General features: G+C 38.1%; 1 protein-coding gene across 2 annotated transcripts in view; it reads right to left on the reverse strand.

Annotated features, from left to right (window-relative positions):
- Nucleotides 1–300: 300 nt before the first annotated feature.
- Nucleotides 301–26,937, reverse strand: part of LOC112050129 (neurogenic protein big brain) — a 120,799-nt gene continuing 94,162 nt past the window's right edge. Inside the window, exons 3-7 of one of the 2 annotated variants that reach the window (XM_052883988.1) lie at nt 16,376–16,580; nt 7,009–7,184; nt 6,386–6,580; nt 5,703–5,938; nt 301–3,320 (exon numbers count right to left, since the gene is read on the reverse strand). In XM_052883988.1, the coding sequence (XP_052739948.1) occupies nt 3,187–3,320; nt 5,703–5,938; nt 6,386–6,580; nt 7,009–7,184; nt 16,376–16,580 (946 nt within the window). In that variant the 3' untranslated portion in view covers nt 301–3,186. The remainder of the gene's footprint in view (nt 3,321–5,702; nt 5,939–6,385; nt 6,581–7,008; nt 7,185–16,375; nt 16,581–26,937) is intronic. The other variant, XM_024088290.2, reaches the window with a different exon arrangement.

A 26,937-nucleotide genomic window follows, 5' to 3' on the forward strand; every position in this document is an offset into this window, starting at 1 on the left:
TCTACCCTCGATACATAAATCCGCCTCTTCCGTACTTACCTACCTAGTGCTTAAATTAGTGATATATGTAAGTAGTACATAGGTACTTAGGTATGTACCTACTAAGTGTACTGCCTATCTACTGCCTTTGTTAGTATATTGTACAAAATATACTAACGAAACGCGTTATCTTAATTATTTTAACTCTGCAGGGCTACCAGTCCTATCTGCTAGACTTCCTTCTAGTCGCTTACTAAACTTTGGTATGTTCCTCAGTTCAATCTAAGGTGCGGTAGGTGTAGGTCCAGTAATTAAATACAATTTTTAACTGCAAGTAAATTTATTTCTGAATATGTTTATACACAATTTTTCTCAATACAATCATTAACAAGTGAGAGTATGAGTGATCTAGAAATAAACTGAAGTTTTGATCGATCAAATTTTAAGTAGGTATAAATCTACAATATTTCAATGAGGTTTTCCTTAAAATATCTTATTCTATATTATTTTGGAAGACTAAGACGTCCCCTCCACGCGCGAGTTTCCCATAGCTATGTAACTTTGAATATAGTTATTTAAACTCTACTAATAGTAGGTACCTATCTTCGGGTAAGTATGAGACAAGAGGGCAATACAATACGGAAAAAAATATCCAATAAAAAATCATGGTAGGCTCCAAAATTACCGATATGTAAAATTCTTACACTGTTGGGAAGCTTTATCCCCGTATTCCTACAAGAATAGAAACTACGAGGGTGCAACCGCGAGGTTCTTCTATAAACTATTCAATCATTGGAGGAATTCAATCATTTAATGTCTAACTCCCCTGTGGAGGTGGCGCCTTAAAATAATAATATAAAGGTAACAGTCTTATATAATTATCAAGTTAGATCTATGTTACATGTTAAATCTGTCCAATTACGTAACGTAACATTTGCTTTGCGAAATACATATAATGATTTGTCATTTTTTCTTCTAATTTAGGTACCTTTGCAATATGACGACAAGGAACGATTTTAGAGAACAAATTTTCTTTCATCTCAGTCTAAGTAGGTCGTAGACGGACTATATCAATATGAACGTACAGGTAGGTACATAATATGCATACGTAATTACGTAGATATTTATATTTGAGTACGTAGTTACGTAAGTATTATATTTGAGTAGTACGTAATTACGTAGGTATTATATTTGAGTATGTAATTACGTAGGTATTATATTTGAGTAGTACGTAATTACGTAGGTATTATATTTGAGTATGTAATTACGTAGGTATTATATTTGAGTAGTACGTAATTACGTAGGTATTATATTTGAGTACGTAATTACGTAGGTATTATATTTGAGTAGTACGTAATTACGTAGGTATTATATTTGAGTACGTAATTACGTAGGTATTATATTTGTGTAGTACGTAATTACGTAGGTATTATATTTGAGTACGTAATTACGTAGGTATTATATTTGAGTAGTACGTAATTACGTAGGTATTATATTTGAGTACGAAATTACGTAGGTATTATATTTGAGTACGTAATTACGTAGGTATTATATTTGAGTACGTAAGTACTTACGTACGTAGGCATTATATTCCGGTCTTATTCTCCGGTAGGTACCTAATCTAGGGCGAAGTGGGTAAAATATTCTAAAACAAAAGAATTAAAATTATTATTACTATTATTAAAACTTAAAATCGACTTTTATTTATTTATCTATTATCCTAAAACATTTTGTACAATTAATTACCGTTAATTAACAACCCTATTTCGATGTACAAATTTTCAAAATCAATGTTAAAAAGTTTTACACGGGTAATTCAGTGAAATAGGTACTATTTTCTTTTGCACAGTGAAACGGTATTTGTTATTTTAAAGTAGATGGCGTTCTAAGAGAACTTTGAAATGAACTCTTTTTCTACGTTTCAAGAGCCTGTTGCGGTGCAGTTATGCCTAAGGCTCACAGATGGCGCTTTTGTTTTTTATTTTTGAAAGAAATTTTATTTAGTCGTGTGGCTAGCACGCTCGTTTTTTTTTTAATTTTTCTGAAGGTGGTGAAACCGTTCTATAATATTATGTTTTACTATAATAAAATAACCATATAAACCAGTAAATAATCACGTCTCGTAGGAAGTTTAGGTTTAAGTGATTTTGGCACTATGATAGTAATAGATTAATTACATTTAGCATATACTAGGTAGTTTACATACATATTCTAGGTAGGTTTAGTAACTTTTTATATGTATTACATATTTAATTACTTATTTTTACTATTATCTAATATGTCTATTCTTTACAGTCCATTCTTCCATATTATGGCTAGTGTAACAATTTATTTCCTATCTAATTATTATTTACTTAATTTGAACTATAAATAAGAGCATGTTAAAATTAGTTATTTGGAATTATTTTGGTTTCATAACTTGACATTTAGTTATTTATTCCTATTTTTTTTATGTTATTTGTTAACCTACAGTTTTGAATATTTTGTTACACAAACTAAATTTTACCTGCATAATTTAAAATAGTTATTTACATTATTATACAAAAACTTTACTAGTATGTTAATTCAGATTTACACATATTAAATTATTTTAGCTTGATAGTATAGGATTTGTAAAAATTTACTGTAGTAATCAATTATACTACTGGTACAAATTCTATTACCTTTATCGTAAACATCAAGTACACACAAGTGAATACACACAGTATGACACCAACATAGTTGTTGGGTCAGCGTGATTTACGTTTTGATCAGCACAAAGAACAGCGTAATGTTGTACGGCGAGGTAAAACATTAATGGTCAAGCGTTATAATGTTTTATAGTACTCTTCTATGAATGTACCGCATAGTCGTCATCGTGATTGTGTTAAAGTCACTAAAGCGCATACGTCAAAGAACAGCGCAATGTTGAGCTTCCAGGTGCGACATTGAATTATCAGGCGGTGCTATACAAACACACCAGTTTAGAGTACACTTCTATGGTAGGTATAACATAGTATGAGTCCATAATAGTTGGAGCGTGATCCACAATTCCAGCTCACAGATAAAAGAAAGTTGTTTGCGAGTTGCGACACTGAATGATACACACTATTTTACAGTGCACCACTATTGTGCGGTACACAGAGTCCATGTCGACGGGTGAGCGCGACCGGTTGGGTCAGCTCAGACGTCAAAGAGCAGCGCAATGTTGTGCTGCGAGGCGCGGCGCTAGTAGTGGTCGGGCGGGCGGTAGGCGCGCGCGGGCGCGTAGCTGCCGTACGCGCTGTCCTCGGACGACAGCGGCGCGCGCCGCCCCGTGCTGCCGCCGTACACCGACTCGCGCCGCTCCGCTACCGCTGCGCCTGCAATGCAAAGGAAAACATGAACAATCTACACTAATATTATAAAGAGGTAAAGTTTGTAAGTTTGTCACATTTTTTAAATGGGGTAATCTTCGGAACTACTGGTCCGATTTCAAAAATTCTTTCACCAGTAGAATGCTACATTATCGGGGAGTGCTATAGGCTATATTTTATATTAGTATGATATATATTCGCCGAATTAACACAGTTTTTGTCATACAGGTCGGACCGAAAATCCTCTTAAGCAGACTTATTCGCATGCGCTGCCTTAACCATTGTGTAAAATTGAAATTAATGTATGGAGGCTTTATGTATCTTTTAAAGTTCTACAAAAAAGTCCGCGACACCATATATCTATCTTCTATATATTAGCAGATATAGTACCTTTTGTGTTTTAAAAATTATAAATTTTATATACTTAGGTTTGCGTCATTATTTATGCTACTTAACTTAAATCCTTATCAAAATAAATTATTTAATAATCACAAGGATATTATGGAGATATTTGCCATTTATAGTATGTTAATTAGTTAAATGGTTTCGGAGATAATACAAAATTTCTAAAAGACGCAGAAATTCCGCTACATGACGCCCCGCGCTTTCAATTACGTAGTTCCCGTTCCCGTGTGAATATGGGGATCAGACATAGCCTATGGCAGTCGCAAATAACGTAGCTTTCTATTGGTAAAACAATTTTCCAAATTGGTCCAGTAGATCCAGAGATTACCTCCTACAACCGCACAAACTTTACCTCTTTATATTATTAGCATAGAAGTCTCTATTTCCCTTGGTCACCGCACCACTCTCGAAGAGCTAGACCGATTTTGCTAAGGGTAGGAGTAAGATAGAAAATTTATAGAGTAGTGTAGGGTACGGGTAGAGAAGCGTAGGGGTAGTGTAGGGGTAGGGTAGGGTAGGGCCGGGGTGGGGTAGGGGTAGGGTGTGGGTAAAGGTAGGGTAGGGGAAGGGTGGGGGTAAGGGTTGGGTAGGGTAGGGGTTGGGTAAGGTAGAGGTAGTAGTAAAGTTGACATCGAATATTACGCGGACGAAGTCGCGGGCGTCCGCTAGTAATATTACAAAGAGGTAAAGTTTATGGTGTGGTAATCTCTGGATCTACTAAACTGATTTTAAATTTTTTTACCACTAAAAAACCACGTTATTGATGTTTGAATGTTTGTTTGGATGTTTGACTCTTTGACGCCGCTACTACTGAAGCGATTTGGCTGAAATTTGGAATGGAAATAGATTTTACTCTAGATTAAAACTTTTATCTGGATTTGTGAAAAACTAAATCCCACGCGGACGAAGTCGCGGGCGTCCGCTAGTGCTGTAATAAAATTGAAAAATCATTCTACAACAAAACAAAAGCAAGCTACCCACTGATTTGATGAAGATAGATTAGATTTTTAAACTACACAACGGATTTTAATGTGATGTCATTTTGCCATCAGGGTTACCACTTTGCCGGTTATATGTATTTTCTTAATTTGTCCAGGTCTGGCTGGTGGAAGGCTTCGACCGTGGCTAGTTACCACCCTACCGGCAAAAACGTACCGCCAAGCGATTTAGCGTTCCGGTACGATGCCGTGTAGAAACCGAAAGTGGTGTGGATTTTCATCCTCCTCCTAACAAGTTAGCCCGCTTCCATCTTAGACTGCATCATCACTTACCATCAGGTGAGATTGTAGTCAAGGGCTAACTTGTAAACAATAATAAAAAAAAAAAAAAAAAAATTTGTTACGGTTAGATGACATTTAAATAAAAGGCGTGTTCACCTTAGGAGGATTACTGATCGACTATCATACATGGATCTACACTCGACAGCGAGATGCGTGTCTGTACCTTATTGTTTACATAAGACTACGTCATTTTATTACATTCACTAACACACAGCTAACTTACACGTTTAATTAATTCTAGTCTACACGCTACATCATCGATAGATTGATCGATAGATGAATAATTCAGATAACTTATTTCATTGCCGTCCCCAGCAAGGTTCGTAAGGGCCATAAAAAAACCTTTGCGTCTCGGGACGCTCGACAGAAGTGATAACTTATACTATCGCATTAAATTCTGTCTTGTCGGAGAGGTGTGAAGACAGCACTAACATAGAAACTATTAAAATAGTCTGTGGTAAATCAGTCCGAACAATTCAAGTGCAACGTGCCAACTTCAGCTGTAACAGTAACACGTTACGATATCGTTGGTTTACAAGTTTTCCCACCCATAAGAAGTTATTACATCAAAAACTTCCGACATTAAAGCGAACAGAGAGACAAATAATTTAAAAAAATCTACTTTATGGTACTCTTCTTTTATCGTCGTTTTCAATTTTCAGTTCTTTTATTTAGTAAATAAAGCAGGATATTATGAGCTCACCGGCAGGTCCAGGACGCACGCCGTTGGCGGTGGCGGTGTAGGCAGTGGGGTCGCGCTGTGCGTTGTGCATGTTCTGGCTCATGGACACGGTGTGCGGCCGCAGCAGCAGCTGCGACTGGGTCGCGCCCATCGCGCCCGCCGCGCCCGCTACCGCCGCGCCCACGCCTGCGCCCACGCCCACGCCTGCGCCCACACCCGCGCCCGCGCCGCTGCTCTTGCTGTACACCGACTGCGATCTGTGGAAACATACACATTCAATTTTGAAGAAACGCCTTTAAAATTACACTAAAAGAAACTGGCACCAACACAAAAAATACCTAGGTACAAATGTTAATCATACAATACAAAATCAATTAGTTTATATAGTCAGCTCGCTATTCTGATCTTAAGTTTGCATTAGCGCTGATCAGCGACGAAGCGTGTTCAATTTGTAGAAGATCATTTTCTTCATAAATAGGTAGATACAAGGGATTCCAAGCGTGCGTTAATCTTCTATCATCGAACCGTTGTCGCCGTCGTTTTACAGGCAATATAGATACAAAATATAGGCTGCAAAGTTATGTGAACAGCTGAGCAATGGCGGTTGCAGTACTGCTCCATGCTGCCAGTAGGTACAGCGGCTCGCTGGTGTCGGGGCCGAGCAGCACGCGGGCGCGTCATTGCGCAGAGACAGCAATAGTTACATGAAGCTGGCGGGCCCGTCAGACCTGTGCAGCGCGTGGCGCGCGGGCGGCGGCGAGCGGCAGTACAGCGACTTGCTGCCCGAGTACAGCGGCTCGGTGGTGTCGGGGCGCGGCGCGGCGGCCGAGCAGTACGTGGGCGCGTGCCGGTAGTGGTGGTGCGACGGGAACGCCGGCTTGTCTAGCTCGTCCAGATCCCTGCGATACAAGAGAAACAATTGTTTAGCATGTTGGTTATGACAGTGTGTCCATATAAGGCTCAGTGCAAACGAGATACCGATTATGTCTCTATTGACACACGAATGAAGTAAAATTCATTCAAAAATATTACATGAAAGAGAAACTTGAAAATTAGTAGCGATGAGCAGCGCCATCTCTCGTGTCGGACTTGCTTTACTTCACAGTCACCTACCAGTTAGTTCACAATTATGCCGTTGACCAAACGGATTTGGCGCTGGGCTTACTTGTATTGTGTCGTAGTTTATGAGTGTTACTGTAGATGGCGCTTTTGTAATATAACGGTATGTCATGTTCGATTACACTATTCGTGACGCATTCATCAACTTGCTGAAAGAAATTTTACATCAAAATCATGCTCCACAAATGATTGTACGGGTGACACTCACCTCGGCGAGGAAGCTCGTGAGTTGGAGTTGGCGCGGGGTCGCCTGGTGCCCCACTCGTGCAGCAGCGCGCAGGCGATGCCGCCGCCGATGCCGCCCACCCAGCACACCCAGTGGCTCTCCCAGCGCGACAGCACGAACGACGGGCCCAGCGAGCGCGCCGGGTTCAGGGAAGGCATCTGAAACAGAGAAAACGCACATTATAGAAAGATACACTTTCGTGATTGTGTTGAAAGTTTGTCAGACTATCCTCAGTAGGTGCGTTACACAAATTTTGGATATTGGTGGCTCCGGGTTCCAAACTTCGAAACCGCCAATCGTTCTTGTACAAAGTTTTTTTTTTTTATTTTCTTCTAGATTAAATGGGAAATAATGTCTCCATGCGGCAAACAATTAGGTACAATAGCTTTATTGCAATCTTTAAAAAAACTATACGTAGGTACTTCTGGCGAATACGAACCCCGAGGACCGAAGAACCTTAAAATCGATGTAGTTTCTATACCTGTTACAGTAGCTATTGTGCGTCTATAAGTATAATTTTACCTATATCTATAATATTCGTCAGGTTTCAGAGAAAAAGGCACCAAAAATAAAATCACATTTAAGGCAAGGCATTGTCAAAAAACGAAACTCCGTTTTTAATTATTGGTATTTTTAATTACAAAGTCCCTACCTTTTTTAATTACTATTTTATTCTATTTACGGATCTGAAGGAACCCGTGGGATGTGATTTTTATTTTACAGTTTCATTAAAAATATAGAACGTTAAGTTAATTAGAAAACGCCGCACCCCACGTCCCGACTCCCGACTCTTTGTTGTTCTTGAGATTTTTGTTAGCCTTGTTCAAAAGTTGAACATTTCATATCTTATTTACCAAAAACCGGCTAAGTGCGTGTCGGGCCACGCGCAGTGTAGGGTTCCGTAGATTATGTTAGCACTTTAATCCCTACTGTAATGCAAAAAATACCGATAACGATACACATACCATGGGATAGAGGATAAAAAAAATCATCCTCACTTTGCATGTAGGGAAGCAACCCCAAAAACCTTTTTTTTAATTGTCTTCTTACCACTTTTCAGACGTTAATAATAAAAATACCCATACCAAATCTCAGCTTTCTAGTTTTAACAGACACTGCGTTATCTAATTGACGACTTTATTTTTCACTAGCGGACGCCCGCGACTTCGTCTGTGTGAAACCCTTCTACTACCCTACCCCTATCCTACCCTAACCCTACCCTACCCCTACCTTACCCCTACCCTACCCCTACCCTACCCCTATCCTACCCCTATCCTACCCCTACCCTACCACTACCCTATCCTTACCCTACCACTACCCTAACCCTACCCTATCCTTACACTACCCCTATGGTAGGAACCATGCGACGGCGACGGAAGCTTAAAAAATGGAGTAACTTCCCCCGTTTTCTCAACATTTCCCTTCACTACTCTGTTTCTACTAATGGTAGCGTGATGAAAAGTATACTGTAACCTGCCCAGGAGCATGAAGAATAATTGTACCAAGTTTCGTTAAAATCCGTCGAGTAGTTTTTGTTTCTATAAAGAACATACAGACAGACAGACAGACAAAAATTTTACTGATTGCATTTTTGGCATCAGTATCGATCACTAATCACCCCCTGATAGTTATTTTGCAAATATATTTCATGTACAGAATTGACCTCTCTACAGATTTATTATAGAAGAATAATTAATAACGGAATTTGTATGTAATTTTCGATTTCCAATTACGTTTTTTAAGTTGGTCGACTATTACTCTTTATAATAGCAATTGTTACTTAGCTGTTATAGTTTTCCTTATAATTTCATTATCCTACTTTTTAACCGACTTCCAAAAAGGAGGAGGTTCTACGTTCGGCTGTATGTATGTTTTTTTTTTTTTTTTTTTTTTTTTTTTTTGTTTTTTTTTTTTTTTTTTTATGTATGTCCAGCGATAATTCCGTCATTTATAGGCCGATTTTGAAAATTCTTTTTTTGTTTTGAAGGGTTTAATTCCAGGGTGGTCCCATTTTTTTCATGTCAGGATCTGATGATGGCATCCTGGAGAAATCGAGGGGAACTTTCGAAAATTGTAGAGACGGCTAGTGTGTTTGTTAGTGTTTCCATAAGGTATTTTAAACCACTACAATTTTAAGAAGGTCTGGAGTTGGTCTGATGATGGAGCCGAAGGCGAGTGAAGAGTACTCCTCGACGGTTCACAGTAGCTACCTTGTGTTTGGACTTGATAAATTTGTATTGATGAGATCTTTCCACCTAGATGGGTTGTGACTGTATTAAGGGTCTGGCGATGAAGACTAAGGCCCGTGAAGAGGACTCCTCGGCGGTTCACAATATCTACCTTGTGTTTGGACTTGATAAATTTGTATTGATGAGAACATTCCACCTAGATGGTTTGTGATTGTATTAGGGGTCTGGTGATGAAGACGAAGGACAGTGAAGGGAACTCCTCGACGGTTCACAGAAGCTACCTTGTGTTTGGACTTGATAAATTTGTATTGATGAGAACATTCCACCTAGATGGTTTGTGACTGTATTAGGGGTCTGGTGATGAAGACGAGGGACAGTGAAGAGAACTCCTCGACGGTTCACAGTAGCTACCTTGTGATTGGACTTGATAAATTAGTATTGATGAGAACTTTCCACCTAGATGGGTTGTCACTGTATTAAGGGTCTAGTGATGAAGACGAAGGATATAAAAGTATATATACGAGTGGATATAAAAGGGGAGTGAAATTTTGTAAATGAGTTAAGGTAGTATTCTCAAAATTGGGGTTGTAGGATTTAGGTACTTATCATAAAAAAAATAACGTTTCAGCTAATTGCTTATCAATTTTTGTTCACACTCCGTAGGTATGCTAACACTAAAAACTAAAAAATAAAAATTTTAATAAAAAAAATTCAACCGACTTCCAACTCAAAAATAACCTAAACTAAAAAGCAAAAAATAACATCTTACCTATGTGCTACCTTCTGATCAGTTTGAAGGCGGTGCCAATCCAGTGTTTTAATTAAAGCCGTTTCTGAAAGAACTACAGAAATTACGTAATTTAAACGGCTTGAATTGAAACATCACTGGCTTGGCACCGCCTTCAAACTGATCAGAAGGTAGCACATAGGTAAGATGTTATTTTTTGCTTTTTAGTTTAGGTTATTTTTGAGTTGGAAGTCGGTTGAAAATTTTTTATTTAAAATTTTTAAGATATTTTTCACGTATCCATAAACAACCGTTTAGCCGGTAAAGGGTGAGGACACTTGACTCTAACAAAATTAGCTCTTGTAAGCGTAATATTTTGTAAACGGAACCCTAAAAACGAGATTTTTTTGTTTATGGGGATATTTGTAAAGTATTAAATAGGTATATTTAAACATTACGTCACAAAGTCTGCCAACATGCGTATAAATTAGATACACTCTTTTTTGTAAAGGCAGACCATGATTTGAGCCCTATATAAATAAATTACCTTGTAAGAAATATAACTACTTTGATACAAAGCCCACATAATATCTCCTTTACATTAATGATTTGCCTAATACAACAAATCATGAATGTATCCTTTTCGCAGACGACACCACCCTGTTAATTTAATGTAAACAACATCAAAATATTGAAAGTGAATTAAAAGGTGCAATAACAGGTGTGGTGGAATATCTTAAAAATAATAATTTAAATGTTAACATGGGCAAAACGAATATAATGCGATTTCAAACTTATAAATCTCAACTACAAAAGATTAATATAAAACTAAATGATACGTGCATTCAGGAAGTGGATGAAAATAAATTTCTAGGAATTACATTAGATAAGTATTGTAATTGGAAGGCTCATATTCAACAACTTATTCTAAAAATTGACAAATATGTATATGCCTTAAGACGCATAAGGCAAGTTGTATCTGTGGATGCAGCAATTCTAGCATATCATGGTTACGCCTCTTCCTTATTAAGATATGGATTGATACTTTGGGGTAATTCAACTGAAGCGCATCTAGCATTTAAGGCACAGAAACGTTGCATTAGGGCTATATGTAATGCTGATTGGACGGATAGCTGCAAGCCTTTGTTTAAGAAGCTAAAAATTCTACCACTTCCATGTTTGTACATATTTGAAATCTGCATTTTAATAAAAAAGAATCCCGAATATTTCAAGTTTAAATCAGAATTAAACCCAGAGTCAAGGCTCAAAAATAAATTATGTGTACCCTACCAACACTTGGCCTTGTATAGGGATAATGTGTATTGCTCAGCTATACGTATTTATAATAAGTTGCCACCGCACAGTTATGACATGTCATTTTTGTCTTTTAAAAAATATTTATTGAAATTATTATTATATAAAAAATATTACTGTGTAAAAGACTTTTTAAATGACAAATTCTGAATGCAACAATAAATGTAATCAGTTATGATTTTCTTATAAATTATTGACAATTTTAATTTTTATTCCTGACATTAATTTTTAATTTTTGACTTCATTTTTTTAATTATATGACATTGATTGATTTAATGTTGCATTACACCTGACATAGCATTTATATTGACATTGTTTAATGGATTCTTATAGTATATTAATTATTTTTATTTGATGTTAAGAATGCTTCGTTAAATTATGCTAATTGTACTTGTATTTTTTTTTTTTTATTTAAACCATGTTCACCGATTGAATATTTAATTATTGGAATTATGGAATTATTAGTTAGTATAATATTATTTTTAATATTCATACACCTGTCAAGGTAGAAAGTATGTATGTCTATAGCAAGTTCTGTAAACCTTCTGTACTTTCTTATGAATAAATAAATTATTATTATTATTATTATATACTCGTATTACTCTTGTTCTTAGCTAAGCCTAATCTTCATGTGAAAATCACTATCAAGCGACATCTGCATTCGAGATATAGTCGTGGATACTAGAATGAAGGGACAGTATTTCCAAATTGCTACTGTTCTCTAAGCCATTTCAAAAGTGGTACAAAAATTGTTCAACGCAAAACTCAGTAACTAGAATACATTTATAACGGCTGGCAGCTGAGAACGAATTAGTTGGGTACCTGCAACGATTGTAAAGAATTCAAGAGCTTCGTGATTGCTCCACATTCGACGTTACTGTGAGCAAAGGCAAAGTGAGCGAGTACACAACGCATACGACTCACGTCTCTCAGCGACGTAAAATAGGGATGATTTTGAAACTGTGAAATGCAACTACAAGTTTCGCGAGGGCTGACGCTGTTTTGTTGTCAATTGGTTTATTAGTTTTTGCAATTTGCTTGTGCAACTCAAAACAAGAGTTATCGTTTTATTTTACCTGAAAAGATCGGCTACACCGTTTGGTTTGTCGGTCTTTTCAGGTGGTTTGGAATATTTATATTTTGACTCTTCATCCGATTCAACTATGTCCTGTTTTAATTCGTAACTTTAAGTAACTATATCGGGTCACATTTGTCTTTTCCAATTTGTGTTATTTGCTGTAGGAAAGCATAGTGGCCTGACGCTGCCGATGGACGTTGGGGTTCCAAAGTGCTGGAATGGTGACCACACACTAGTAAGCGCAGTGTTGGTCGACTCCCCACCAAGTGGACTGACGACATCAAGCGAGTCGCAGGGATTCGCTGGATGCAGGTGGCTCAGTATCGTGATGTTTGGAAGTCCCTACAAAAGGTCTATGTCCTGCAGTGGACGTCCATTGGCTGATATGATGATGATGATGATGAATAGGGACTTGTATTTAATTTTTATATCAACATGGGTAATAATTTAAAATAAAAAAGGACTAATAAATAAGTGAGAGTTCAAATAAGATTGTTAGGATTGTAGATACGTCACAATACCAACGGGCCGCGATAGACCCCAAAACTCATTAAATCAGTAATCAACCCTAAAGCTAACAGCCCTACTTTCGCTCCAGAATTTTGCGCAATTTTTTCACATTTTATTTTCGAACGGAAATGAGCGAGCCATTTAAAAACGTCCCCATTGAAAGGATCCCGTGCTATTTCTTAACTATACGTAGGCTGCTTGCAACTATGGAGTACCTGCGGGGATTTTCGTAATAAAACCATTCTCGTCAGGATTATTGTTAGCTCTAATTAAAGAGAAACTTCTAGTTCACAATGTTTTAGCAGCCCACGATCAGTACGTACAGTGCTACATACAAGCACTTATATACGAGTAGCGTCAACCGCAGATCGGCGTATAAAAGGAAATGGGTCATTTGGTCCGTTTTGTTGTTATTTATATGTTGCGATCTAAAGCACTTGAAACCACAAATGAAAAAATATGTCTTGCTTAAATTGAATTGTAATGAAACAAGTAGGTATACCTACCTAGTTAACTTGTTGAATTTCTTATTTAATTTTGACTAGACATCTAAATTTAATGTGTTAATTTTTAAAAAACTCTATAGTCACATTACTTGTCGTTACACAGAGCTTCTCAAATATTCGTGCTGAAGATCGCCAGCGATTTCATCCACATCGGTTTGAGTGGACAAACTAAAGTCCTCACATAACTCTAATTCCCTTCCTTTGAGAAACTTGACTTCTCCCAAAATGAGGAGACTAGAGAACGTAAACATTGGCGTGCAACAAGTTAGACATCGCGGTAGACAATTCTTAAGCAGACAATTACCTACAACATAAAATATAGAACATTTACCGATAGCACTACTAGGAGTAAAGGTACCTTCCCTATCTAAATCTTCAATCACCTTCCTCGGACCGTATGAAGATAAACCATTACGTTAATGTGACCTTTTGGGTCTTTTCTGTTCCTACAGATCTTTTCGTTCCATTTTATTCGTCGAACCGTTCAATAGACGCTATCCGGCGGCGGAGAATCTTCCGTATTTGCGTTTTTGTTGGCCGCACTTTGTACGTACACATCTGGCGCAAAAAAAGGAACATCTGTCCGTTAAGGATTCACTACAAAAGGCAGGTAGTAGCGGGAGGATACGCATTGTGTTCGGAGAATCGTAATCGCCGACGGGCCATTGAAAGCTTTGCTCCGTCCGCTCGCTGGGATCTTCATTGCTGCGACTATTCTATAAAATTGTGAGCTCGACGACGAGAAACTTGTCATTTGGTGATATGTCGTTGTTCATTTCGCAATTATATAAGGCCGGCCGCCAGTGACGTAATGTCAGTCTCCCTTCGTAAGATGGTCCCCCAAGTTTTTTTCTTTTATGAAAGACGATTTGATTACAATCACACGGCACACCTGATGGAAATCAGTGATGAGCAGCCTTCTCTAAAATCGGTGATGTGGCTGTGGTCACATTAAGAAGATTAAAGCAAATTAAAAGCGACAACATGACTACTCTCAATAACTTAGGTTAAAGGAAAAAATCTGCTAGTAATTATGAGGTTTGAATCTCAAAGAAAAGGAAGTGACAAAGTGATCCTGGTTCCAACTTTGTTTCATTTTTTAACAGCGAGTAAACGACCATACGGGGTATCTGATGTTATGTGATTAACGCCGCCCATAAACGCTAAGGGCACAACTTATTTACCGTCATTTGAGGGATTTGTTTATCCCCCACAAATTACCTCACATTATAACTGTGTGGAAACATCGCAACAGGAAGCTGGTTTTATTTTTTGCGTTGGTGAAATATAAATTTCGGCGACCGAGAGGTACTTTTAAGGTTTTTTAAATGATACTTCAGAATATTTAACGAGTTGACCATAGATACTCAATGAGTTGATAGAACATTGTCAACAGACTTACTCGTATGGTGTCTTCGGTTTCTTAGTAAGTTTAAAGTAGAGTAACACTGATAAGTTATAAAGATACTATTACATCTCTGTTATTCTTATTCGGGACTCAATAACAAACCTAATTTGTTTCAAATTTATTTTAGGGATTAAATAATAAGACGCCTTAACATTCGTATTTCGCATAATACTCCAATTTCACCTCACAAATTGTAGTAATGTTACGTGAATGTGATGTTACTGCCAAGCGAATGCGCTAAATTAAAGCTCAGTGTGAAATATGTTCGTTTTCATCGTTGCTTCAACGTTGAAAGCGAGATTAACTACTAAGTGTTCAGAATAACACAACATTTAGCTGTTGCCAGACCAATACATATTTTACGTCTTTGAAATTTTGAATAAAACTTTGTACAGTTATTGAATTGAATAAAAGGAATTGAAGTGGAAAATTGGTACATCGATACCACGTGCATGCGATAAAGCGACATATTGAGATCGGCTTACGTTCTGCAGTCTGATAAATGTTCGTACAGAAAGATGATATTCTTTTGTAAAATAAAACGTAAGTAAGTAGTCATAGAGGAATATTTTACTTCCATTTGATTTTCATCTGGCAAAAACAAAGATTCAAAGTTTTACCTTTATACTCATAGGTATACAACATTTCTAACCCTGTCTAAGCTTTTTTTTCCATGGATACTTTTAGCGATTTGTAAAGCTTAAAGATTGCTTGCTCCTATTAAATGCTCAAGCTAAAGCCTCAAGAGCTTTTTTTTCTATAAAAACAGGAATGCTCATCCTGGCCCTGGTCTAATCTAACTACCGGGCAATTTACTTATAAGTATCTAAAAAAAATTTGATAATCCTACTTTAATAAATAATGAAATCATTACTTTATAAAAAAAAAAATATTTTGTCCCCAACGGGGGACAAGCAAAGATAGTTGACCAGCCTGAATTTACGACATTTTTTGAAGACGTTGTTCGTTTTCTTGTTTGCTATTTGGTAACAGAAAAAAATAATACTTAAAGCCTTATATGTTAGAGCAAGAAGAGTGACAACAACATTTTATTTTCTTCAAGTAACATACTTTAATTAAGCCAATAATTGGTTTATTAAAAGTAAATGATACAGGATCTGGTACAATAATAATTATTATTATTTAATCAGATCCCAGGAGGCCTATACCCTATGAGGGATCCTTGTAATTTAAAAAACTCTTTTGTTATAAAAAAAAAAAACATTTTTTAACATACCTATTGTAAATATTAAATATACTAACACTAGATTTAAGGAATTATTGTTACTAAAAAATATTGTAAATGTTATAAGGAGAAAATAAAAGGGCTTTATTATTATTATTATTATAATCAGATCCCTATTTATATATCATTTTATCATCTCCATATACATTTGGTCTTACATACGGGGACATACCTGGGTTCCCGAGGCCTACGTTGTATTGGTCGGTGGGTATTCCCCTTTGGAATCTAAATCCTTAGAAGCCTGAGTTCAGAGGTGCTGCACACCTCCGTGCCTCAGAGAGCATGTGAAGCCTTAAAAGCCTTGAAAGTGGGCTCTTAAGATGGATTGATGACGATAACAGCAGCAGCATCTCAGTCAGTCAAACACTTACAGACACAAAGCTGGCGGCGCAGTAGGCGGCACCCAGCAGCGCTGGCGCAGCGCCGGTCCAGCGCCGCTCCATGGCCGCGAAGTACGCCGCCGCCACCAGCCCCGACAGCAGCAGCTCAGCGCCGAGCCGCTCCCACGCCGCGCCCGCGCCCGCGCCGCCCGGCAGCGACGCCGACAGCCCGCCCGCGTATCCCGGGATGCTGACACTGGAACAATACACACACTTTATAATACTCATGTGTACTCGTGGGTAATGAGACGAATATCTTAGCATTCCATGGATTCACCGTGCGGTTGAAAGTTCAGTTTTTCATAAATCCCGGTGGGATCCATGGATTTTTCCAATCCATGGATCCATCTTAGACTGCATCATCACTTACCATCAGGTGAGATTGTAGTCAAGGGCTAACTTGTAAAGAATAAAAAAAAAAAGAACCGATAAGTAATAATGTTGCGTAATAAAATCTATGAGTCCTGGACAAACAGACAAAATTTTAAAAGGGCTTCATAGTATCGTGTAAAAGACTATAAGCACTTGAGAATTACTTCCATAAAAGATTTCCTAATTAAAAGTTTGGTTCATAAGCAGCATGAAAAATAGATAAAATGTACGAAAAACATGTTTATCGCAAGAAAAGGCAACGCGGGCCGGCTGCCATGAAAACTCATTAACGCAGCGATTATGATGTTCCCTCCGTGCTCGAAGCTTGATATTTTCTTTCTGCTGTGTACTGAATTACGTTAATAAGTAAACGGACAAAGTAAATATTCAGAGGAAGGGCATTTCTTGACTAGAACTAGAAGGTAGTGGGTAGTTCTTGACTAGAACTAAGACGTTGAAAGCCACGCTCAGGCGTGCAGGTTGAGCTAACAGCATTTGACAACTGCTGTTGAAGCCCTGTAGTTCAACCTGAAAGACTCGCAAGGACGACTCAGGTACAGTATTGTTGAGTTTGGGTAGACACTGGACATCCTGGGCAATGTGTTGCAGTTGAGTATCCCCCCCCCCTCCGCAGCACGTACGTCCCCTATCCCCCCTTATTTAACTTATATCCCATGTACTCCTTCCTCCAACAACATAGCAAAATATGGATGGACGCGAATGAAAATACCTATAGGTCTAAATATACAAAAAAATGTTTAGTCGTAAACAAACGCAGTGGATAAATGTATATTTTAAAAACTTTATTTAAAGGTAGGTTTTATTGATCTGTTGGTTTGGTTAACAAAACGGAGCGGACAGGAAAACTCGCTTTTCCTTTTTTTGATCGCCTTCAAAAAAACAGTGCATGTTTGAGATATCTTAGATTTTCTAAACATTCTCTTAGGTGCATTCATACTCAGCATGAAAGCAATTTTAAAAATTATGTACTCCCAATTATGAATATGAGTTTGTAGGGAAAGTTTTTTAAATTATTATTACATTCCTGATCCTAATGATAATAATTATTATTTAAGAACAAGTCAAACAAAATTCATAGCCGTTAACACTAAAATAATCCACATTTTGTTTGTAGTAGGTACCTATAGGTGGTTCGCCGAAGCTTTCCAGCTCGTGTAGCATTTAATTCCACTAATGTGAGTAGCGAGAGAGCCTCACATTCACACGTAGGCACTAAACTAATTTTAGGGGTCAACTTACTTCGCTGAAAGTAAGTATACGCTTAACAGACTTATCAAGTAAATTGCCTACAAAGTGAGAAGTTGATCTAGTGAACATTGTTGAAGATATATTTTTTTATATGTTATTCATTTCAAAATTATAAAGATTTATTAGTACATGCAAAAGTCAAAAAATATATAAATGGATAGCCCACCTGCAGGTTAATTCATTAACTTGACATAAGCTAGTTGACAAAGTATCAAAGTAGTGAATAGGCTAGCTGATTAAGTGGAAAACAATTAACGATAACACTTTTTGAACGCCCTGCGATGCCAATTTGATTCTGAGGTATTTGTAGCTATAATTTCACTGCCAACAACGAAAAACATAAAAACGTAAATTACTTTCAGAACGGAACTCAGCAAAACCATTTATTCCTATAGCAATAGGTACCTACTATGCTTTGCAGCATAAAATTGAATATTTTTTAATCTCTCTCACCTATGGTACGAGGACATACGAGTAAGCTGGCAAACTTTAAATTTTTACAATTTGACGATTGGTCTGATCATTACATTTTTTTTTTCTGATTGTGTAAGTGCCGTAGGCTCCTTATAGGACCTCAGCGGCGTCACCGGGGGGTTTGGGCGAGCGCAGAAGCATCGCCTGATGGGGCCCGCAGGCAGAAGCAGAGTAGATGGGCGGAACGACTCTCTAAGGGCGTCTCCTCTGAGACTCGGACCTCGGCTTAGAGGGCCGTACGGGAAGGATGCTTTGGCCTGAGTGTATCAGTCCGGGCGCCACCGAGATCGTGAGTTAAAAAGCCCACGTCTGGGTGACGTCAGATATCGGAGGCCTCGTCTTCACCGGCGAAGACGCTGTGCAGCTTGTGTTGCCTGGGAAGCATTGTCGTTCGTTATGTCATCGTCTGGATCGTAAAGGACGTTTTTTGGGCGTCTAGATCTACAATCAGCGTTGGTATCGGGGATGTAGCTGCAAGCTTCAACTACTAGTTAAAAAGCCCACGTCTGAGTGACGTCAGATATCGCCTGCGAAGTCTGCGCCTGCGTATATGATCATTACAGGCTCTTACTCAATATAGCGCTGGATTAATAAAAACGCACGTCTCGAAGAGTCGCCTGATTAAGGTCAACAACTCAAGGGCAGATGCGTCCGCCGCGCGTCGCTGATAACGCATCGCGTGTCCTGTTTCAATTGATCCTATTTAAGCCCCATTTGAACGCAGCTGACTGTTTCTTTGGGTTCCATGTTTACTTTTTAACTGACTTCTTGGTTAATGCAACCTACTTATATTTCGCTGAAAGTAAGTATACGCTTAACAGACTTATCAAGTAAATTGCCTACAAAGTGAGAAGTTGATCTAGTAAACATTGTTGAAGATATATTTTTTTATATGTTATTCATTTCAAAATTATAAAGATTTATTAGTACATGCAAAAGTCAAAAAATATATAAATGGATAGCCCACCTGCAGGTTAATTCATTAACTTGACATAAGCTAGTTGACAAAGTATCAAAGTAGTGAATAGGCTAGCTGATTAAGTGGAAAACAATTAACGATAACACTTTTTGAACGCCCTGCGATGCCAATTTGATTCTGAGGTATTTGTAGCTATAATTTCACTGCCAACAACGAAAAACATAAAAACGTAAATTACTTTCAGAACGGAACTCAGCAAAACCATTTATTCCTATAGCAATAGGTACCTACTATGCTTTGCAGCATAAAATTGAATATTTTTTAATCTCTCTCACCTATGGTACGAGGACATACGAGTAAGCTGGCAAACTTTAAATTTTTACAATTTGACGATTGGTCTGATCATTACATTTTTTTTTTCTGATTGTGTAAGTGCCGTAGGCTCCTTATAGGACCTCAGCGGCGTCACCGGGGGGTTTGGGCGAGCGCAGAAGCATCGCCTGATGGGGCCCGCAGGCAGAAGCAGAGTAGATGGGCGGAACGACTCTCTAAGGGCGTCTCCTCTGAGACTCGGACCTCGGCTTAGAGGGCCGTACGGGAAGGATGATTTGGCCTGAGTGTATCAGTCCGGGCGCCACCGAGATCGTGAGTTAAAAAGCCCACGTCTGGGTGACGTCAGATATCGGAGGCCTCGTCTTCACCGGCGAAGACGCTGTGCAGCTTGTGTTGCCTGGGAAGCATTGTCGTTCGTTATGTCATCGTCTGGATCGTAAAGGACGTTTTTTGGGCGTCTAGATCTACAATCAGCGTTGGTATCGGGGATGTAGCTGCAAGCTTCAACTACTAGTTAAAAAGCCCACGTCTGAGTGACGTCAGATATCGCCTGCGAAGTCTGCGCCTGCGTATATGATCATTACAGGCTCTTACTCAATATAGCGCTGGATTAATAAAAACGCACGTCTCGAAGAGTCGCCTGATTAAGGTCAACAACTCAAGGGCAGATGCGTCCGCCGCGCGTCGCTGATAACGCATCGCGTGTCCTGTTTCAATTGATCCTATTTAAGCCCCATTTGAACGCAGCTGACTGTTTCTTTGGGTTCCATGTTTACTTTTTAACTGACTTCTTGGTTAATGCAACCTACTTATATTACTTTGACGGCCTCCGTGGCGCAGTGGTATGCGCGGTAGATTTACAAGACGGAGGTCCTGGGTTCTGAACCGATTGAGGTTTACTTAATTGGTCCAGGTCGGGCTGGCATAGTACTTTATAACTCGGAAAATCAAGGATATGTAAAAATTAAATGGCGAAGTCGTGGAAATTAGCTACATCTTTATATTGTAACAGAGATCTCTTTAAAATTTATTTAACAACTTTTCGTAATTTTTTAGCAAATTACATCTTCAAGATCAAGATCAAACGTCATTATATAAAAATATGCAAATTGTATGCAAGCGTATTATTAAGAGTATTATTTGTTTGTTCTGTTAAACGAAAACGTTGTTAATTATTAATTAGACCTATCTGCCTTGTGGCTATTAACGTATTCCGGTAATTGCTAATGTTATTCCAACTATAGTATACTTGCATTATGTACACAGTTTAGCAAACATCCTGTATATTAGATGATGTTGGTGAATTATAAATTAACACAAAGTAAACATACGCCGCTGGGTAAATACGTTTGTTTCCACTTTTCAGTAAAAGCCGACTGTAGAGAAAATTTCCGAAAAGCTGGAATTTCGTTTTTACTTTTTGTTAAAAAAATGTTCTTGTTAGTACCTACCGGTTTCGTTGTTACACTCGTATATGCATATCTACGAAGTTATTTTCGAAATACGAGGCCTACCACATATTTTAGGGATTTTTCGATAGCGCGTTATACTTCTGAATAAAGATAAAAGAACTTTTTTCGCAAATTCTATTTTGACGAGCTTTGACGAGCTACTTTTTACTTTATTTAAAAGGGTAGGTATGTATTTCTTTTCATATTTTTAAAAGTAGACACAATACACCTTAAAGGCAATAGTAGATAGGCATCTTCTAGGCAAGCGCGCCTGCATCTCTCATCATTGCTTTCCATCAGGCGGCATTCGGTCGAATTGAGAAACCTACTCCTTTTTTTGAAGTCGGTTATAAAACAGTAAGTAAGTTCTTTTAACACGCCGCGTGCTTGTGATCATGTACCTACCTTTTCGTACATATGTTAGCTTATATAAGTGTAAAATTGCATAATGCAATTATCCATAAATCCCCTCCTTTAGACATCAGTTTCAGACGTTTGCGTAATGCAGGCTCTGCAGTCACATAAATAATGTAAATTGTCTAGTGTATGGCGATGAGGCGGTTATGTATACGAGTACCAGCTGGGTAATTATTGTATCTCGGTGTATGATTCTAAACACCATGGCAGTGATTTTTAATTTTTGCTTATACTTGGTACTAGTAGCAGTAACTCGCGGTTTCTAGAGTAACCTCTGATAACTAATTTACCTTACCGATACCTTCTAGGTACCTACCTCTGATACCTTATTTCCATTGAATGAATGAAAAAATAGATGATTTTTTTTTGATTCAGTAAGTAATTTTTGATTATGTTCATTACGTAGATAAATACAAATCTTTCCTCTTTATAATAGAACTATAGACGCCGTGCTATGAGAGATGATATTGTGCCATCTGCTTGATATTATCAACTATTGGTAACTATAAGAAACTCCGTTACAATGGTCTCAGGTAGAATCCTTTGATAACCTTTTTTGCACCCTCAGGGTTCGCATTGCGTATGCGCTTTGACTTTTTGCAAGATAAATATGGTTATTTCACGCCATTATAAACCAGGTATGACTACCTATTTTATGAATGAAAATTTAATTTATCTGTCTGGAAATTCCTTCCTCAATACAGGTTGCATTAATTGCATATATGAAGTGCACGCCTATGCTCTTTGCTTCAAGCTAAGGCACACCACTGAAGTTTATTAAGTGTCTGTTCCTGGCTCCCGTGGTAGCCCATTGGATATGACCTCTGCCTCCGACTACGGTGGGTGTGGGTTCGAATCCGGTCCGGGGCATGCACTTTCAACTTTTCAGTTGTGTGCATTTAAAAAAATTAAATATCACGTGTCTCGATGTAACGATGAAGGAAAAACATCGTGAGACCGGCATAACAGAAAATTTTCTTAATTCTCTGCGTGAGTGAAGTCTGCCAATCCGCATTGGGCCAGCGTTGCAGCAACTATTGGTTTAAACCCTCTCATTCTGAGAGGAGATTCGAGCTTAACAGTGGCATCCTTTATACCAGACCCAACCAGAAATAAATCAAGCCGTAGTCTTTCCCCAGACGAACTCTATCACAAATAGCTCACACTCACCATCAAGACCACAAGCTTATGATCTTGCAGCGCAAACGGCGTGACTATTGGTGACAATACTGATCGTGTGTCATCATGCAGATCGCGACGAACACACGATCAGTTTTATCGGATGTCCTGCGGTTAGCGCTACTGGCTCTTGGACTTATTGGATGGTGAGTGGCTAGCATAAGCTAGGTGTCGCTGTAGGAAGACGAGACGTTAGTGGGGCGAGCAGCCGTCGGCCGCGACAATGATGCTATTCATCCGATGCGCACTCAATAGGTATTGTTGTCGGATGAACTAGTTCACGATCACACTTCACTTGCACTGGGCTACCCGTTTATATGTAAGAGACCACTTACGATGACTTACATTTATATTACTAGCAAACGCCCGTGATTCCGTCCGCATCGAACAATTTCTTTTAAACCCAACAGAGAATGAGTAATTGATTTGTACTGCAAATCAATTTTACATTGTAGAGACTACAAGACAAGAGAGGTGAAGTAAAACGTACACAGAGGATTTTATACCGAATGAACATATCATTTACATAGGTATGTCTGTTTTCGGGGAGAGTAGAGAATTATTTATGAATATAATATTATGATGTCAATTATTCTCCGTTCATAATGAAATTCTGAAAATTATCACCTGCTTCTTAGCAGCATTATCCGGGGATTTGGGCTAGAGTAACTCTGCCAGAGACCGAGAGCTTTAATTTTAATCAATAAGTAAAATATCATACAGTAAAACTTTATTATTTATTCAATATCATGGAGGTCATGAAAGCATAATATTTCGCTTAATTACTTTAAATACGAATCGGCACCAATTCCAATGATGACCAATGATTCGTCGAATGTACCAATAACAAATGGTCTTTTACATTTTAATTCGTTTTCACATCAAAGGATTTTTAGTTCCACAACAAAGTCAGTAACATAAACGTTTTAGTTAATTACCATATCAATATATTTATATACCAGAATACTAATATTCTAATAAGTAGTTACATAGATAAATTGTTACATACCAATAGTTTAATATTCAAATCTGCCTAGTTTTTAAAAAAAAATTGATCATACATAAGGGGTAAATCAGAACCTCTTATTTCGAAGTCGGTCAAAATTATTAGACTAGAATAAAATTAAGACAAAATAGCATTGAATACCATCTACAGAGCTTTTGCACGTCACTGCAGATATTAACAGTAATTAATCATATTTTAGATGTTTGAAAATTATATTAAAGGGTTTACATTGTCGGCGGACGAAGGTAAGAAAGCGAATCTTAATTGGAATTTAGGCAAAGTGATTATACGAACACAATTCACAGTAATTAGAATGTGGTTTGATGAAAGTATTTAAACACTAGCTGAGACACGAGACTTTGTTCGTGTGAAAAACCTTAGTAAACATTTTAAAATACTAATAATTTAGCTACTCGTGAACTACGATGAATAGAACTTTTTGAATATAATATCACAATAGTCGCAAACAAAAGCTGGTCAGTATCTAAATTAAATAAAGATAGGACAAGGAATTTATGTGGTAGGTACCTAATAACTAGTGAGAACCGTGATTATGACCTCTGCCTCCGATTCCGGAGGGTGTGGGTTCGAATCCACAATGCACCTCCAACTTTTTAGTTGTGTGCATTTTAAGAAATTAAATATCACGTATTTCGTGAAGGAAAAACATTGTGAGGAAACCTGCATAACAGAGATTTTTTTTAATTCTCTGCGTGTGTGAATTCTGCGAATCCGCATTAGGCCAGCGCAGCGTGGTGGACTATTGGCCTAACTCCTCTCATTCTGAGAGGACTCTAGCTCAGCTGTGAGCCGAATTTGAGTTGATAATGATGATTATGATTATGATAATAACTAGTAGCCAATTACAGTGAAAGAAACTATAACATAAGGTTTGCATAGAATAGGCTCCAAACTATTGAACCGATTTGAAAAATTCTTTCACGTTCGTTGGGAAGCTACATTATCCCTGGGTATTTTATTCCCGTATTCCTACAGGAACGGGAACTATGCGTGTGAAACCACAGGTCTTCTTCGAGTATAATATAAACTATTCTTGATATTAGAATTTACATTAACAATTTTGCAAGTTATACCTAAATATTTTTATTATCCTTAGAAAGATAATAAAAAGCAAAAGAACTTTGTAAGCTAGATATTTAGTCGTAAAATTCAATTTATATCATTCGACACTTCCTGTCAAGTGAGAAATCCAATATCAAAGGATGTAACAAAATGTTCCAATAGCCTGCTAATTATACAGTGTTAACGGACCGATTATTTGATATTATCAACTCTGTGTGAATCACAATAGCCTTTGATCGTTTATAAATCTGCATTGAAGCGTAATTACATTCACAAATTGAGAGATCATATTTTATTCTAATTCAAAACTCTTCATAATTACCTTAGGTAAGTATTTTTCTCTTTTTTGTAAAGTGGAGATAACAAATAACATTGACAGGTAGACATTAACTTGAGATCACAGTGTAAAAGGATAGAACTATTTTGTTACTTACAACTGAAAATCAGCGCTACATGTCCAAATTCAAATGGTCATGTAGCATTATGCTGATCTGGGGCCATTTTCTGGGTTATGACACATCGCAGGGTATTGTCCTGGATGTCATGGTGTAATGGAGATAGTGTGATGTGTGGCATAATTTCGAAATAAACGCATCTCTTTTTTTACTTAGGTACTTTATAAGACATTTGCTCGTAAAGTGTCGCTTAATTCACCAATTTCAATATCGTAATATATCTCATTACGCACATATGCCGTAATGTAAAGAAAAATGCACATGCACACACTTCGTTATCTGTGTACAAATAACAAGCGTATTAAAATGTCATCTGGAAAACAGGCAAAGATGCAAATTCATTTTCAAAGTGTGTTCAAAGTGTGTTTCCTCGTCAATGTCTTATAAAACGTCGTATGACATACGTGCGCTTTGATAATTACAGCCTCTGCGTCCTTACTAAAGCTTTCGCCAAGTACTATTTACTAAGTAATAATTCAGTTAAGATATTTGTATTCAACCTAATTAGAACCATCCACAAACGCTAATGATCGCCTCAGGAACGTTATTCGATTTATTCTTACGTTTATTTTAGTAACGTTAACATCGGATTTCGATTGGATTGTCATAAAATCCAGCGGAGCCTTCATTAGTACAATCTCGCCGGTGTAATTATTCGCCGTCGAGCGCGGTGGGTAGTTCGGTGAACCGTTTCCAGGATTTCCGTACAAAATAAAACGTTCGACGACAGATAGAGCAACCTACTTACAAGTGTAATTGGACGCCATCATTGTCAGCCTATTTTATTTTTTATCGGCCCACTACAGGGTGATATACATACATAATATACTCGTATATAGGATATGTAGCATAGACCCACCACGCGCACCGATGCAGGCTGGCACTTTTGGGTGATATTTGATTTTCATATTGCGATGATAACGACCGACGCTCCGTGGCACGGGGCTGTCGTTATCAACCCATAATCGGCTCACTACTGAGCTCGAGTCTCCTCTACGAATGAGAGGGGTCAAGCCTTAGTCTACCACGCTGGCCCAATGCGGATTGGCAGACTTCATACACGCAGAGAATCAAGAAAATTCTCTGGTATGCAGGTCCTCACAATGTTTTCCTTCACCGTCTGAGACACGTGATATTTAATTTCTTAAAATGCACACAACTCAAAAGTTGGGGGTGCATGCCCCTCACCGGATTCGAACCCACACCCTCCGGAATCGGAGACAGAGGTCATATCCACTGGGCTATCACTGCTCTACGGGGCTGTAAATTTACCATATTCCCAACTCCTTAAATAAAAGAAAAGCTCAGTATTTTAGGATTCGACCCCGTATAGGTTAATCACTGGATCAAGGAGAGCATCGCACATAATGCTGGCCACCCACGGACCGATATACCCACATGTCTGTGGCGCTGCCGGCATGACGTCTGATAAAACTCATCGTGTGCGTTGGTCACGATGCAGCGCTGCTGGCGTGTGGGCATATCGGACCGTTGATGGCTAGCATAATATGTACTTACTTGAAGTATGAATTGTAAACAGTACTTTTTTAAATCGAGATCTACCTCCTCTCTTACAGCATATGCCGACAGAAACG

This window comes from Bicyclus anynana, chromosome 1 (genome assembly GCF_947172395.1).
Source record: "Bicyclus anynana chromosome 1, ilBicAnyn1.1, whole genome shotgun sequence".
Lineage (NCBI taxonomy): Eukaryota > Metazoa > Arthropoda > Insecta > Lepidoptera > Nymphalidae > Bicyclus > Bicyclus anynana.